At 35.9% G+C, this 15,101-nt stretch overlaps 1 protein-coding gene across 1 annotated transcript in view; it reads left to right on the top strand.

Annotated features, from left to right (window-relative positions):
- Positions 1-15,101, top strand: part of KCNH7 (potassium voltage-gated channel subfamily H member 7) — a gene marked incomplete at both ends in the record, with an annotated part of 202,945 nt that overhangs the window by 174,182 nt on the left and 13,662 nt on the right. The window contains 3 exons of the mRNA XM_084209730.1: positions 4,244-4,496; positions 7,853-8,058; positions 10,570-10,669. Of these exons, the coding sequence (XP_084065856.1) occupies positions 4,244-4,496; positions 7,853-8,058; positions 10,570-10,669 (559 nt within the window). The remainder of the gene's footprint in view (positions 1-4,243; positions 4,497-7,852; positions 8,059-10,569; positions 10,670-15,101) is intronic.

Genomic DNA, 15,101 nt, shown 5'->3' with positions numbered 1-15,101 from the left:
TCATAAACAAGTCTGACTGGTTCTAGGACAAGAAAGCCTAAGTCACTAGTTTCAACATATCCCAAACACAGCACAACACACAAGAGCATTCTTGTGTTCTCTTCAGCTGCTGTTTGGTATTTAATGATCCCACCTATATTTCAGCAGAGAAAATGTATGACAGAAGATTATATGCAGAATTAAAGGAGTATCTTTGATTGTAAGGCTGCAAGCACTGGACAATCTCTCATATGAGGAAAGGCTGAGAGAACTGGGACTGCTCAGCCAGATGGGAGAGATGAAGGCTCACAGAGGATCACATCAATGTGAGCAAATACCTGAAGGGAGGGTGCAAAAAATGTGGAAAAAGTTTAATTTCAGTGATCCCCAGTGACAGGACCAGAGGTAATGGTCACACACTGAAACTGGAGGCTTTGACCAAACACCAGGAAACACATTTCTACTGTGAGAATAACTAAGCACTGGTAGAAGCTGCCCAGAGAGGCAGTGGCATCTCTGTCCTTGGAGGTATTTGAAAGCCATCTTGGCATCCGCCTGGCTACCAGCTCTAGGTAGTTCTCCTGGAGCAGGGAGGATGGACCAGATGATCTTTCCAACAAGATCATTTCTAGCCTCAATCATTCTGTGGTTTTGATGGTATGGAATGCGGTATTTCCATGTTTAATCAAAATTATTGTAGCTAATATACTGTTTTGCTTCAGGCTAAATATTTTCTAAATATTTTCTGTGAGTCATATATCAATGCCTGTTCCAGAACTGAGGATTAAAAATCTAAAAATTTTCATGAATTTTATAATTTATCCAAAAAAACCCAAGGCTACCTTTGCCCCAAACAGTTACTTGTTGCCTGAGATTAAGGCACAAAGATATGTCCAAACCTGTTGTCACAAATGGGCCTGATAAATGTGTGATACCTTGCTGTCATCCTGAGAAAAGAAATGAATGAAGCTGGACTCCCTCTCCTCATAAAAATATCACATTCTTCAAGGCAGTATGAATCATGTCCCTACTATCCTCACAAAACAATCACTTATTCTATGTAAAATGTTTTACATCTCTCTGGATGGCGTTATCCTCCTCTGTAAGCATGCCACATAGATAAATCAACGTTATTTGATGTGGAGTAAGTTTTATTCCAAGCAGGAAGAGATAACTGAACTTGGACTTGATAACTATCAATGACAGACAACTGGAGCCTGTGATCACAGCATCTTAACTGATTTTCCTTTATTTTACTTTTTCTTTGTCAAGGGGGGAGGGCTAAAGCTGATTTTATGTCTTATTACACATATTTATTAAAAATATCTGTGTGTATTTCTTGAATTATGCATGAGTTCTGTTTTCTAACATGATTCTAACCATGAAAATCCAAGATTTTTCTCACCAGGGCCCCATGGAATCATAGCTGAAGAAATATTGTGTATAATAATAGAAATATGTTAGGAAAGAATGGAACTACTGAAACTCAAATCTGTATTTAAAGGATTTATTAGTTTGGGGATTTTCATTAATAATATTATTATTAAACAGCAGTTCTAATTTTATAATTTTCAAATTTTTTTTTGAAGACTGCATGGATGCTTTTCTAATATTTAGTATAGGCAGAGCGTGTACAAATTTGATGTTGATGTTGATTCTCACAGTATAACATAGTTTTCAATAAAATTTCAGTTATGAAATCAGAATATGAGAATGAATGTAACAAATATTTGAGAGTTTGGGTTGGCAAAATGTCTGTACTGCACAACATAAAACTTAGTCTGGAAACATCAAATTCTGTATTATGTCACATACTGGACTTAGATTAAACCCCTCGCCACACACAATGTGTGCAATATGGTAAGCTCTTTTTGGTAATGTAGGTTTTACCATTGTTTTGAGAAATTTATCTTCCAATCAGCTGCTTTCTTGAATTTCTAAGTTTGTATTAATGGAATAATCTCCATTGGAGACCAATGTTATTTAGTCTTCCTTTTAGGCAATTTAAAACTGTGATATTGAAGAGTAGATGTTTTTCGTCTCTGATGTATAAAACTATTTTAGAGTGTAAGCTCCATGGAGCAGGGACTTTTTAGTTACAGATGCTTGAAAAGAGGCTGGTATCTTTCAGATGTCATTGACATTTAAATAACTACCAACTGATATGCAATAATTTTAGAACAGTTTCATGACAAATATAAATTAATTATAAAAATATTTTTTTCTATAAGGGAAATATGCAAAGTATCTTCAGAAATATAAACTAACACACATTGTCTGCATGGGTTTTGCTTAATGGTAAAATACAATCCCTTGAAAATCAGATAAACAGCTGATGTGAAAAATTAAAACTATTTATTCTATGTGTAATCTAACTGCTCATGACTGCCTAACAACTCAAATACACTTTTCTTGTAAGTACTTCTGAATTCAAAATACATTTCCTATTTCATATCCTATGAAAAAATGGAGCTCTACTAAATTGTATTTTGATACATACATAACAAAAAAATTAATTCTAAATAGGTCTTTTACACTCACAGGACTAGAGAACAGTTTCAAAATAAACACAGTTCTTCTCCTGTTTCATTGGTGAAGGTATTTGTTTCTCAGTTTTTCAGTATCATTGAGTAAAAAAGTTCCTACAACCTACAACCTTTTTATTTCAATATATATTACATTATATTAAAAAGCATAATTGGATACTAAGCTATTTCTAGTGATGTGATAGATACTGAAAACAGTGATGCCACAGAAGCTTTTCATTGATCATATTTTCTTTTGCTTAGTGTTGTTGAATGCTGGCTTTTTCTGATGATGTATAAATTTCGTGTGGTAATGCCATAAGGCTCAAAAAATTGTTCTATATATGTGTGTTAAAACATTGTTATTTCATAGCATTGATTTCCATTAGCAATCATAAAAACATTTCAATTCTGTTAAAGGTTCTAATATCTCATTTTTAAAACATAGCTTGTCTTGTGCAGACGGAAGCTCATATCAGAAATGTGTTCATTTTCACCAGCAAGGGATATGAGTTATGAATAATTTCTGGAACGAGAGTGAGTGCACAGGATTTTTTTGTGCTGAAGTAGAAATTAATATAGCAACAAGTGAATGCATTTTGGATATGTCTTTTCTCTGCAGAAATCTTTACAAATTTATTAAAAAACAGTGCAGAAGATAAACAAGGATGAAATAATAGACTGATCTAATAACAAAGAGACACATCCTGTTAACATATTCATAAGACTTGCAGCATCAGTACATATTGTGCCTTTAGTAATATGCAGCAGTTGTAGCTGTCCCTATGGAAAGCATATGACCCAATCACATCACTGATAGCAGATAACAGGACATAACAAAGAAAGGTGGTGTGTCATACTGTGTCAGCATGCTGTCACTCACAGTACTCCCATGAAGTCAGCAGCAGAAACGTTTATAGATTCTAAAACAATCAGAGGTGCATTATCCTAGAGAACTTAGAAAAGCTCACGCATAATGACCACGTTGTAAATAACTCCTTTCCTTCTCAACAAAATCAACTGTTGCCATGGTACCCAAGAGGAATCCCGTGATTCCACTTCAGGCAAACTCCCATAGTTCTGAGTAGAAGATGAGCAAGGACCACAGCAAGTAGCCCTGTTGTTTGCTGAGCAAATCATCTACCTACATAAATCTGCACAACACTGTTGTTTCAATAGGTCATGTTGCTTTCTTTCTGATAAAAATCAAAGTCCTACACTTGCAAGCAGATTATATTTAACACAAAAATCCTAATAAAATGCCCTCACTGAAAAATATCTGATCTTCTTCAGATAGCTCTCATTCTACAAATATCATGGTTATTTCAGCAAAAACCTCTCTTATAATAACTGTAGTATTTTGACAATTGATAAGAAGGAAATAGATATATGGAAAATATATAATGGAAAAGAAAATTTGGTCAAGACTTCCCCTTTCACTGTCTTATTTGTTATTTTCCTGCAGTATAGTCATTCATGTACCCTGATACCATTTCTTGCAATGAAAGAAATCTTAATAGCATATTTTGTAAGCACTACATAGTATTTATAAGAGTACTCACATTGTAAAAGCTTTGTAATATAGATTACACCATGAATTTGTTGAATTTGAATTCTCCTACACCTTTTAAAGCCATGTCTATTTGTAGGTCACTTCTTTCTTTTTGTTCAGGAAGAAAAAAAATTATATCAGGAACTTCCATAGCATTCGCATGAAATCTTTATGCTTGTCTTTCCAGGTCCTGAAAGGATTTCCAGAATGCTTACAAGCTGACATTTGTCTGCACCTCAACCAAAATTTGCTTCAGAATTGCAAAGCTTTCCGGGGAGCCAGTAAAGGCTGTCTTCGAGCTTTGGCTATGAAATTTAAGACAACACATGCACCTCCTGGAGACACTTTAGTGCACTGTGGAGATGTTCTCACTGCTCTTTATTTTGTGTCAAGAGGCTCCATTGAAATCCTTAAAAGTGACATTGTTGTAGCCATTCTTGGTAAGTACATTATTACAAGGTTTATTAAAAGAGTCAGATTTTCAAAACAAAATATTTATTGCTGCTCCTGGGACAGGAAATTTGTAAATATTTTCTAACTATTTTTTAAAATCAAGCAAAGATATAATTTAAGAAGAAAAATCTACATTACTGTGACTATTCATGTGCACCAAAGAGCCCAGATCTTTGGATATCTAAAGATTTATCTTTAGTCACATTAATCCCTAGGTAAAAGACAAGCTGCAAGTTGATGCAAACAGACATCTAATTATTCCAGTTCTGATCATGCTGCAAGATCAAAAGTCAAGGCCACTCTGTTCTTAAACAGTGATGAAGGTATCGAGACACATAGACTCCTCTATTTGCTAGCTGGAGCGATCTACTCTGGGCATTCAAAATGTCTTCTAGAGAGTTTCAGAAATATCTGTTCCTGCCCACTAGGCATAAAGGAAAAGAAGAGAATAACCAATTAATTTTATCTAGAAGTAATGACACCAGTGTTTCCCCTATATGTCTTATTAACACATTCTTGTTTGTATAGCATGATGAGTTACTTGTTTTCTTTCCTGACAAAGTTGGCTTGGGACAATGCTCAGTCCAGCTGGGAGCTCACCTGGAGCTGGTTAGCTATAGCAATATGAAAAGTAAAATAACTAAAACCTTACATAACATGACTACAGATTTCTCCAATTTTATATTACATAATAAGAATGCAAAGAATAATTGAGTAGATGAGTAAGGATTTTGGTGTACAGAAGTATATACCAGCTGTAATATCATTCATATGTTGCCTTTCTCTTAATTGGCCAGTGTAGGAACTTACACTCAGAAAAGCAGCTGAAGCAAGATGTGGACTGGGGGCGGTGTGCTGCTATACTTTGACCGATTATTCTGTTTATAATTTGCAGGGTGGATACGTGAGCAGAACGAGGGTGTGCCTAAAGCAATCCTACCCTAGGTTTAGATAGTGTTATCAAGATAATTTATCATCTCATGCTGTTGCAGCTCATCAGCTGGGCCAGCTTTAGGCACAAAAAAAAGTAGGGAGCATGCAAGTATAACACTGTGAGGTTTTTACTTAACTGTGTAAAAGTCTTGCCCTGATTATAAGCAGTGTGGTTCATCAAGGAATTCATCTGTCACACCAAAAACACGTACATTTCTGTACTATTTCTCTTGCCCTTGAAGTCAAGACAAACTCACTATTTTATGGATTCATCAATTTTTTCCTGGGCCAAAGATGCAAACTGGACAAGTTTTTCATATCATGCATAACAGATCCCTGTTCTCTCACAGATCTGAGCAGAAAACCAGGTATTTGCAAGGCCCTGCCACTGTATCTCTTCCAACCTATAGCTGCCCACAGCAGGGACTGCAGTCTGGAGCCTCACTCTCCCAGGTAATGGTAGCTCAGACAGGTGTGCACAGCTGTATGCAAAATAAACTGAGCCCACATCAATGAGGTAGGAATCTGCATATAGCTGGCTCCAGTGAATGAGTCCCAGTATTTTGAAGAATCTACAGGAAAAAGATAAATGATATAAAGGAAAATTACTCTGCATTAAAATCACTCAGAAACCTAAGAGTTTATCAATAATTAGCCAAATATTTTTAGTTAATTCCTCTTTCTGAAAAACCTACACACAGAAATGAACATAAAAACTACTCAGTGCTTTGTGTTCGGGACAACAGAGTAATCCAACAGAGGCAGCACAGGTGAAATTTTCACCTTTAACAACTATTTCAGCATCATCAAAGAAATCAAAGTGTTCTGAGAAATGTTGGGTTTCTCCCCAGTTTTCCTCAAATCATCAGCACTGTCTGATGTGGATGAATTGTGTCTTTAATACTGATCTGACAACAGTAATTCTTCATCAAATACCTAGAAAACACATCTCTGAAATCTACTGTCTCTTTCAGCTTTGCAGTCAAGATATAAAAATACTGCAATCATGTTAATATTCTTCTTGCAGAGAAGGTTTTATATGCCTTGAATAGGGACCTCTGAATTCATAAACATCTAGGGCAGAAGGAGTATATTGGCAAACACTCATTTTGTTGCTGATTCCTGTTACATTTCATATTTTTGACTGTCCGTTATATCTAATGAACTGTGGTCTAGGAAATAAAAACAAGAGGTTTTGCTCTGAAGATATGAAGAGATGAAAATAGGATCACTTTTGATGGCAGTTTATTTCAATATTTAATCACTTTTATTGTTAAAAATATATGCTTTATTTCCAGTATAACATTATCTTGCTTCAATTTCTTTCCATTGGTTCTTCCTATGCTTTCCTTCTTATATTCTAGAGGCATTGAATACCAAGTAATTTTTCCTCTCTAAAGAATAGCTGCAATATAATCAGGTTTTCTCTTAATCTTTCCATGTTCAAGATCCTCACTATAAATCAGCCCTTAAATTACCTTTTGCATTTTTTAGCTGCAGTTTTCAACTTCCTTTTTAGAAAATAGAAAAACCAGAACTGTTCTTAGTAACCCGATATGAAAGGCACAGATGTTTAACAGAGACCAAAAATCACCACTGTATTCTTTTTTACCAGTCTCTGCTTTTCCCTTGCCATGATCACCAGTCTTTTTCACAAGTGTTTTCTAAGTGCCTCCCCAACCCCATTTTGCAGGTAACTCTGAAATCCTTAATGTATAGCATATTTTCACCTTTTTTATGGCTGCAACTGCTTTGTATTGATGAAGTTTAGGTGCAGTTTGGCAAATATGAGCAATTAAATAGCGATAAAAATCTTAATAAACATGCAAATGTGTCAACATTGATTGGAAGAATTGTAATGGTATCAAAACAGAGGCAGATGTGTTTAAAGATCTTGTTCAAAAGAACTCCTGCATCTTAGAAGCTTTGCATTCCCTCCAAAAAATATAAAAAGTAATTTTCTACTAAAATATATTTCAAGCACAGTCATTTCCTTCATTTAATTCCTAACAAAATTATATTACAGGCCAGACAAGTCCTGTACTGGACTGGGCAATAGAAATTGCATCTTTTCCATCATAATATGATTGAAATTACCAAATAATACTTTTAGAAGAAAGGAAAAAGGAACCTGCTCAAATCATGTTGTTTTGATGAAACTGAAGAAAAATTGTGATGAAACATTCATTTAGTCCAGTTATATGCTCATGTATTTTCATTGATCTTAATAAGTTCACTTTTAATACCTAACAATACTGCTTTTTCTTTATATATGGGACATAGGAATCTGACTGTATGACTTCATATAAAACCAAGTATTCTGTGCCTCTCTTATAAAGAAATGCATCATTCAATGTAATGGCTTATTCATGTTTAAAATAAAAATCTCTGTTTAATTTTCTTTGTGCAGGGAAAAATGATATTTTTGGAGAGATGGTACATCTTTATGCAAAACCAGGAAAGTCAAACGCAGATGTGAGAGCTTTAACTTACTGTGACTTACATAAGATCCAGAGAGAAGATCTACTAGAAGTTTTGGATATGTACCCTGAATTTTCTGATCTCTTCCTCACCAATCTGGAACTAACTTTTAATCTGAGAGATGAAACCGCAAAGGTACATATAATAAGTAATTTTTTTTCTTAATATTGGGCCAAATCTGTCTCACAGTAACAAAACTTGAAAATAGCATTTGAAAAACTAAGGTTAACAAAATGAAAAGCTAAAATCCTATATTAAAAAATATACTCTCCTGATTGCTTCTACTGAATTCAGTTAAACTCAACAGAAGTCAATGAAATTATTCAGATGATGTTAATCTAACAGGATTTTGTTCTATATTTAAATAGTATTAAGGCTTCACCCAGGGGGATTTTGTTAAAGCCATGGAAAATATGGTGTTATTAGATGACTATAGCCTAGGTCACCACAAGAGGTACTTTTGACACTAAATGTAATTGTACATCCATAAAATAAGGATAAATCAGATTATCCAGATTCCTTCTGTATCTAGCAATAGAAAATATTTAATTGCCTTTCAAATATGAACTGTTAATTCCCTTATCTTGGCATGCACTCTACCTCCCAGGGGACTAAAAACTTACAAGGGACTTTTCAACTTTCACTCAGTCTTCAGATTTGCATGCATTTCTTGATCTCTTTTCTCCCCAGTGACTGTCCTAAGTGTCCCCTTTTGCACAAATTACATCTTCAGGAAAATCAAAATATTGCTGATGTTTCCCAATTTCAGACTGACACGGTCACTCTGACTTAGGAAGGAAAGTGGGTGTTTGGCCAAAGGGGAAGTGGGGAAATTCTCTTGCCCCTTTTGTGCTGCTGAGGCTAAAGGCTACCCCAGAAGATTGCAGGTACCCCAGCCCTGGTCACCAGGCAGGGACTGGACTGCCCACAGAATGACTGGTTTATATTTCGTTATTTCTGAGATAATGCCATTTGGGGCTTCCTTAAAGAAAAACAAAGGTTCAGTGAGAAGGAACGAACATAATTTGGCCTCAAAGGCCTTCTAAGAAAAAAGGAGAAAAAGAACACTAAGTTTTGGTCTGCAAATCATAGGGACATCTTTGCTAACCAGGTGCGGATCTTTATTTTTAAAAAAATTATAACAAATACAACTTCTAACAAGGAATTTCACTTCTTTCTATTATGACCATTTTTAAATAAAATGTAATTCTGAAAATAAAAAACCAATTATATTTTTTTTCAGTCACGCCTTTGTATGCATTGAAAAGGTCATAATTATTAATTACAAGTAAAACACAACAGAATGAATGCATAGTCTAGTGATAAATTTAAGTTAAAACTGAATGTCCATATATTCGAAAAATTTCTTGAGGATAATTTCACATTAATGATTTAAGTTTTTCAATTTCAATTAATTCTTGCAACTACATCATAATCAATGTTTTATCATTTTTTCCTTAGACCAGAGACAAGGAAGGCAGGAGAGGCTCAGCCATGCTTCTGAGCTTGCAAAATCACAGTTTTTCTCTAGCTATTCCACTTACTTTCCACTGTCTATTGCAAACCAGAAACTCATCCCCCAATAGAAGCATTGAGCACATTCTCATTTTCAAAACATTTCTCAGATCTGTTTGTTACCAGAATAATAGGTGCTTCTGTCCCAACTTCTGCCCCTGCCCTCTTGTTTGTATGAAAGTACCTTTTTCTTCCTGCAGTTACTTCACCAGTGGCCCACCACTGAAGCACATTACTTGCCAGGTTTAAAGTGAAGGGATAGAGAAAGATGTAAACGTTTCCCAGCTCCCCTCTGCCCTTCTCCCACATGCAAATCTGCTTATTGAATGGTATGGGAAACCTCACTTGCACAGGGAATAGAAGCAGGTTGAAGCCAATGCCATGGATATGTACACAAAGAGCAAAACTGGTATTATATTTGCTAATTTGTAAATTTTTTTAAGTAGAAAAAACAAGGGCTAAATGCATCTTTTACCTACTGAAAAAAAAAAGCACTGCAATGTTCTTAAGATGGATAGAAAAAAACAACATTCTGTTCTGGTACAGAAATAAGTATCTGAATGATCTAAATCTGATAAAGAGGAAGGGAGGGTCTAGAAAGACAAAATAATGAGGTAAAGTGCCTGATGCCTGTCAGGCTTATATTTATTGTAAAATATAACCTTTCTAATCATTGCAAACTGTAACCTTTATAATCATTACCATCAGTTAAATATAAATATAATTGCAATCAATTACCACTTTACTTCTTGAAATAGTATACATTCTCTGTTAGAGGTTATTTAATTTTTTTCATTAATTTGTCTAAGGTTACAGAAACCAGATCTGTGCAAGTTCAGAGAAGTTGATAACATGTGAACACATGTATTTCCATGTAAACTTATTATCAGTAAAATTTTATTTCACCATTAGGTGATGACAGTGTTGGTTTTGCTCAATTTGCATAAACTTTTTTCATGTTAGCCTTGGGCAATTCCATTCATTAGCTAGCGATAGAGAGGCTGATGCAGGCTGACTTTAATATTGCCTTTTTTGAAGCTTGAACATGATTAACAGTCAATCGCCTATTGCAAATCTGCCCTCTTTAGATGGGACTAATCTGTCATTTTGTTTCATATTTCATCCATCAAGTCTGACCTCGTAATAAGATCACAAACTACCAACGATACGGATGGAGATAACTGCAAAATACGAAGACGGAAATTGTCCTTCCAAAGTGAAATAGAGAAAGGTAATTAACTTCATTTCTTACATGAGACAGCACTGCCTCATTATTCATTGGTATCTCACTTGGGTACATCAGGGTCCATGTTGGCTATTACTGGAGCAGCCCTTGAGAATCCAGCTGAAAAGGAAAACTTCACTATGCATTAATCCCCAAATGCTTATGTATAACTAGAAGATATATGTTTCACCCTTCTATGTCTTCACATCTGTCTGTGAAGAGCTGTTCCAACATTAAGCTCCCTTATTGCTTTGAGGCATGCATATATATATGTATATTATCTCTTAATAGCTGTTTTCTGAGACACCATGTTTTAAACTGTGTTGACAACTTAGTCTGTGGATTATTTCACAGCAAAAGCGTTCAGCAAAGTACTTTGTTGAAGTAGATGCTAGGTGGTGTTTCTCCCTGGAATTGAAATATTTTAAAAATTTAAAATGTTTCAGGACACCATAGATTCACCATAGACTGATTTTCATCCATATGGTAATTTGTAAAACATTGTCCTGGCAAAAGCTTAGGTAATACTTTATGTGCTTACATTTACATTAGCAGCATTTGGGAGTAAACCTAATGAAGGAAAATTCAGTGAAACATTGAACTTTTTCGCCACTATTCAGTACTGCTAAATACCAGAAACTGTAGACAGTAGATCTGGTCAGACAGCAACAGTCATGAAGACAGTTAAGCTGATACTCATGGATTTTCATTTTTATGTAGGCAAAACACAATTCCTTGAATAACATTGCACTTTTATGGTTGAATGGTTTGTCTGACAAATTACTGTTTCTGTTATGCCTGTCTTTCATACTCCACAGTTAAACCTCAGTCCTAAATGCAGCACAACACCAATTTATAGAGTAGCAGAGTAGCTGATAATAAATGGGAACAGTTTAAATATCCATAGCAGGTATCATGCTCAATGAAGAGACTCTAATCCAAAGTGTGGCTATTCAGAACAATGACATTCCTGTTTGATCAAAGGAGCACCTTTAGGGCAGGAAGCCAAGACTGACAACAAATCTGTCAGGAAAATGTCCCCATGAAATATTCAATCTGCTCTTCACAAAGAATCTGTTGACAGAGATACTTTGCCTGACTAACCTTCACATTTCTTATGAGAAAACATATGCTGCTACCTAGACAAGATGGAAGTAATCTTTCATGTTGTGCCTGCTGTAGAATTACAAATAGGCTACTCAGGTGTCAGTGAGGTTCCAAGACCCCTAGGCTTTTATGGTTCTTGCCCAGTCAATTACACTGAACATCATCCTCTTTGAAACACTTATTTGCATTACTTTTGAAAGAATATAATTTCCCACAGTTTTTTCTTTGAAAAAAATACTTCCACCATAGGGGAAGAAGAGGCAGGACTGGCAGGCTCCTTAGCCGTGGCAATGATTGCACAGCACCTGGTATATCTGGGTTAGGCAGAAGTGGAAGTCCATCTGAGGAGAAGATAAAGCAAGGCGGAGTCCTTTGCCAAGTACTGAGTACACTTTTGGTCCAGTGGCTTACTGCCCCTCCCTGGTCTCTTTTCAGATTCTCTACGTGTTCCCATGGCCACAGCAGACGCCTCATAGTCATAGATCTTCAGTGTTACTTTTCTGTGGCCCTTCCCACATTCTCTTTAAGATTGTAAAGTAGGTTCTACTAGAGCTACTGCTGGTTTTTAAAGTAATGTTCTATTGATTTCAACCCTTTATATGTAGGAGGGAGTGGCATCTTATTTTGATCCAGCATAGTCAGTCTATAATGATAAATATTTGGAGATGATCCTGCAGAGTTTTTCAGAACTGGAGGAGAAAAGACACAGTTTCTGAACAAACAGCTGGAAAATGCATTTCTGGCCACAGTGTGCCAAAAGGTAAAAAAAATATGTGTCATATGAAAATCATATTTTGATTTCAGAACTGCAGCTTGAACAGGATAGAGATTACCAGAATTCTTGCTGTTATATTTTGATATTTTATTTTGCATTTTGATATTTTATTTATTAGAGGCAGGCTTAGTAAATGCTCTTCTTGCTAGCATTCTTTACTTTCAGCTGTTGACCTACTGGCATATTATGCAGCTAGAAATTGTATTTTTTTCATCTTTAGTGTGATCATGATGTTTTCTCTGTTTTGGAGTGCTAAAAATGGGAGTGTGTTATCTCAGCCTTTAGTTCATGCTAGCCTGATTTGGACCTTGTTTCCATGGTAACTCTTCCTGCACAAGTTTTATCAGGGGTTAAACAAAATCAACACAGCTCTCTTTAATGCATCTGCAGTTAGTACCTCTGGTTCTCCAATTTCACACAAGACCTCACTCCACATATACACAATTCCACCATTTCTATCCTGTGATCCTAACTAGGAAGGCTTATAAGGGCTCTGTCATAGTGTGATTTTAGAGGCTACGAGACTATTTGAGAGACCAGCTTGTTCTCTGGCTTCTAGAATCAGTTGCAGTCTCAGAAGAGGTCCCCTGCAAAAATGAATGTACACACTACGTAGCAGCTTACACTTGCTCTCGCCCTGAAGAAATACACTGCATGTCTTTCAGAATAATGGATGGTAATTCTTGCACAGGTGCAGGTGCAGACTTAGCCAGTTGCCATAGATCCTTGACAGTCAGCCAAGAGTCTCTGAGACTGCTTAAATTTAGCAGCATTCCTGCCTGACAGTTCCAAACAAAGCTCTCAGCTGGGTTGGCAAGTTAGCCTCCTGCTGAAAACTTTGTGACAATGAGCTGTGCCATGTATACTCAGTTGTCATTTTTAGCAGTGCAGAATATAATTTTTTCTTGCTCATTTCTCATTTACTTCTAGCAGTTCTGTGTGAGTTAGCTAATTTCAAGGGAAATACATTCAGGCAAGAACTTTCTTTAGCTCTGCTAGTTCTGATGGGTTCTATTATCTCATGCTGAATAGGGCATTTCTAGAGTTGTTTACATCAACATAAAATCCAATATATGGGTGGAAAATGCACAGTGTGAGGAGACTCACTGAAGGCCTGAAAACTTCGGGCTTTGAAAAGACTGTTCTGAAGTTCAAGCATTATCATTTTTGCTAGCAACTTTTTAAATTTTTTGTGAATGTTGGCTTTAAAATATTAACCTTCTTGGGACTGTTCTAGTGACTGATCTAGCTGACCCAGGAAACTTATAACAAGACAATTTTAGCTCCATGGATATGATTTTAAGTGGTCACTAAGCAAAGTTCTCACAGATTCTTGTTACCCTGGGGCTTGACTTGCCCATGTCGACACAGACTGTAACAATCAAGTGGGATGTAAAATACATTTTGTTTCATTCCTAAAATATTATTAACTGGTAAACTCATATATTGCTTAATTTGAAGAGTTATGTTTCCTGATCAGACTTTTCAAAAAGTGTCTACTGATCAATTCTCAAAGTAAGCACAAAAGCCAGAATTCTAAAAAACTTCTAACTGAATCTTGATTAATGTAACTACCCTAAGTGTTCATTGCTTGTAGGTGTTTTTCAGGCTAAGAAGCCAAGCCATATTAACACAGCTTAATTACACAAAATATCTAGGGGCCATGGCTCTTGATTTAGATATAAAAGAGAAGAAAACATTTCAGGAACTGATTCTCCTGCCTGAAACTATGGACTACTACGAGAATGGGAAACAGCCCTTGCCCTGTTTTTTCCCATTCTTGTCCTCTCCCTCCGCTCACTTATCTAAATGCTTATTTTATTAATAGATGCTCAGACAAACACTTTGCCATATTCCCAGAAAGAAAGTCATGTGAGAATGTGGAGAAAAACTGAAGCACTTAACTGTGTTGAACTGTTAGTATTTTGCTGATGAAGTTGGCTTGGGCCTAATTAGCAGAGTTTCTAATATTCCCCTGGAGTGTTAGGCCATTAAATGACCAGGAAACAACCAATGTCTTGGCAGGCATCATATGGCTGGAAACAAGACTTCATGTCCCCAAAATCTTACTTAATCATGAAACCCCTAGCAAAAAAGTACCTGGTCATCAGAGAGCCCCTCAGTGCAGTGTTGCATCTGCTCCGATTAGTGTTTCTGCTGTTATCCCAGTGCCTAGGTGCCACCTCAGGGAGCTTCCACAGAAGAGTCTTGTTTCCAGTTACTCCCAAAGAGGCTGTTTCCAAAGGCCAAATCTGATCGAAATGTTGTGCGCAGTCACACATATCCATAGCTATCCTTTGAAAAAATATAGTAATAATAGTACTATGGTGAAAGCTGAATCCCTTGTAAAAGATAAGAGAATTCAAAATTTCATAAGATAATTGTTTTGATCTATGCCCTGAATCCATTCTGAGGTGCATTGCTATAATTCTTTGTTTCTGATTGTTTTTCCCCATAGCATTATTTTCTGAAATATAAACTAATAATTGTCCTTTCATCATTATCTGATTACCATTGATACAAAACCAGACTAAACAAAGAAAATGGAGATGGACG

This window comes from Fringilla coelebs (assembly GCF_963513975.1).
Source record: "Fringilla coelebs genome assembly, chromosome: 7".
NCBI classification, from domain to species: Eukaryota; Metazoa; Chordata; class Aves; order Passeriformes; family Fringillidae; genus Fringilla; species Fringilla coelebs.
The sequence above is the reverse complement of the archived record's forward strand: the minus strand, read 5'-3'. Positions and strand labels throughout refer to the sequence as shown.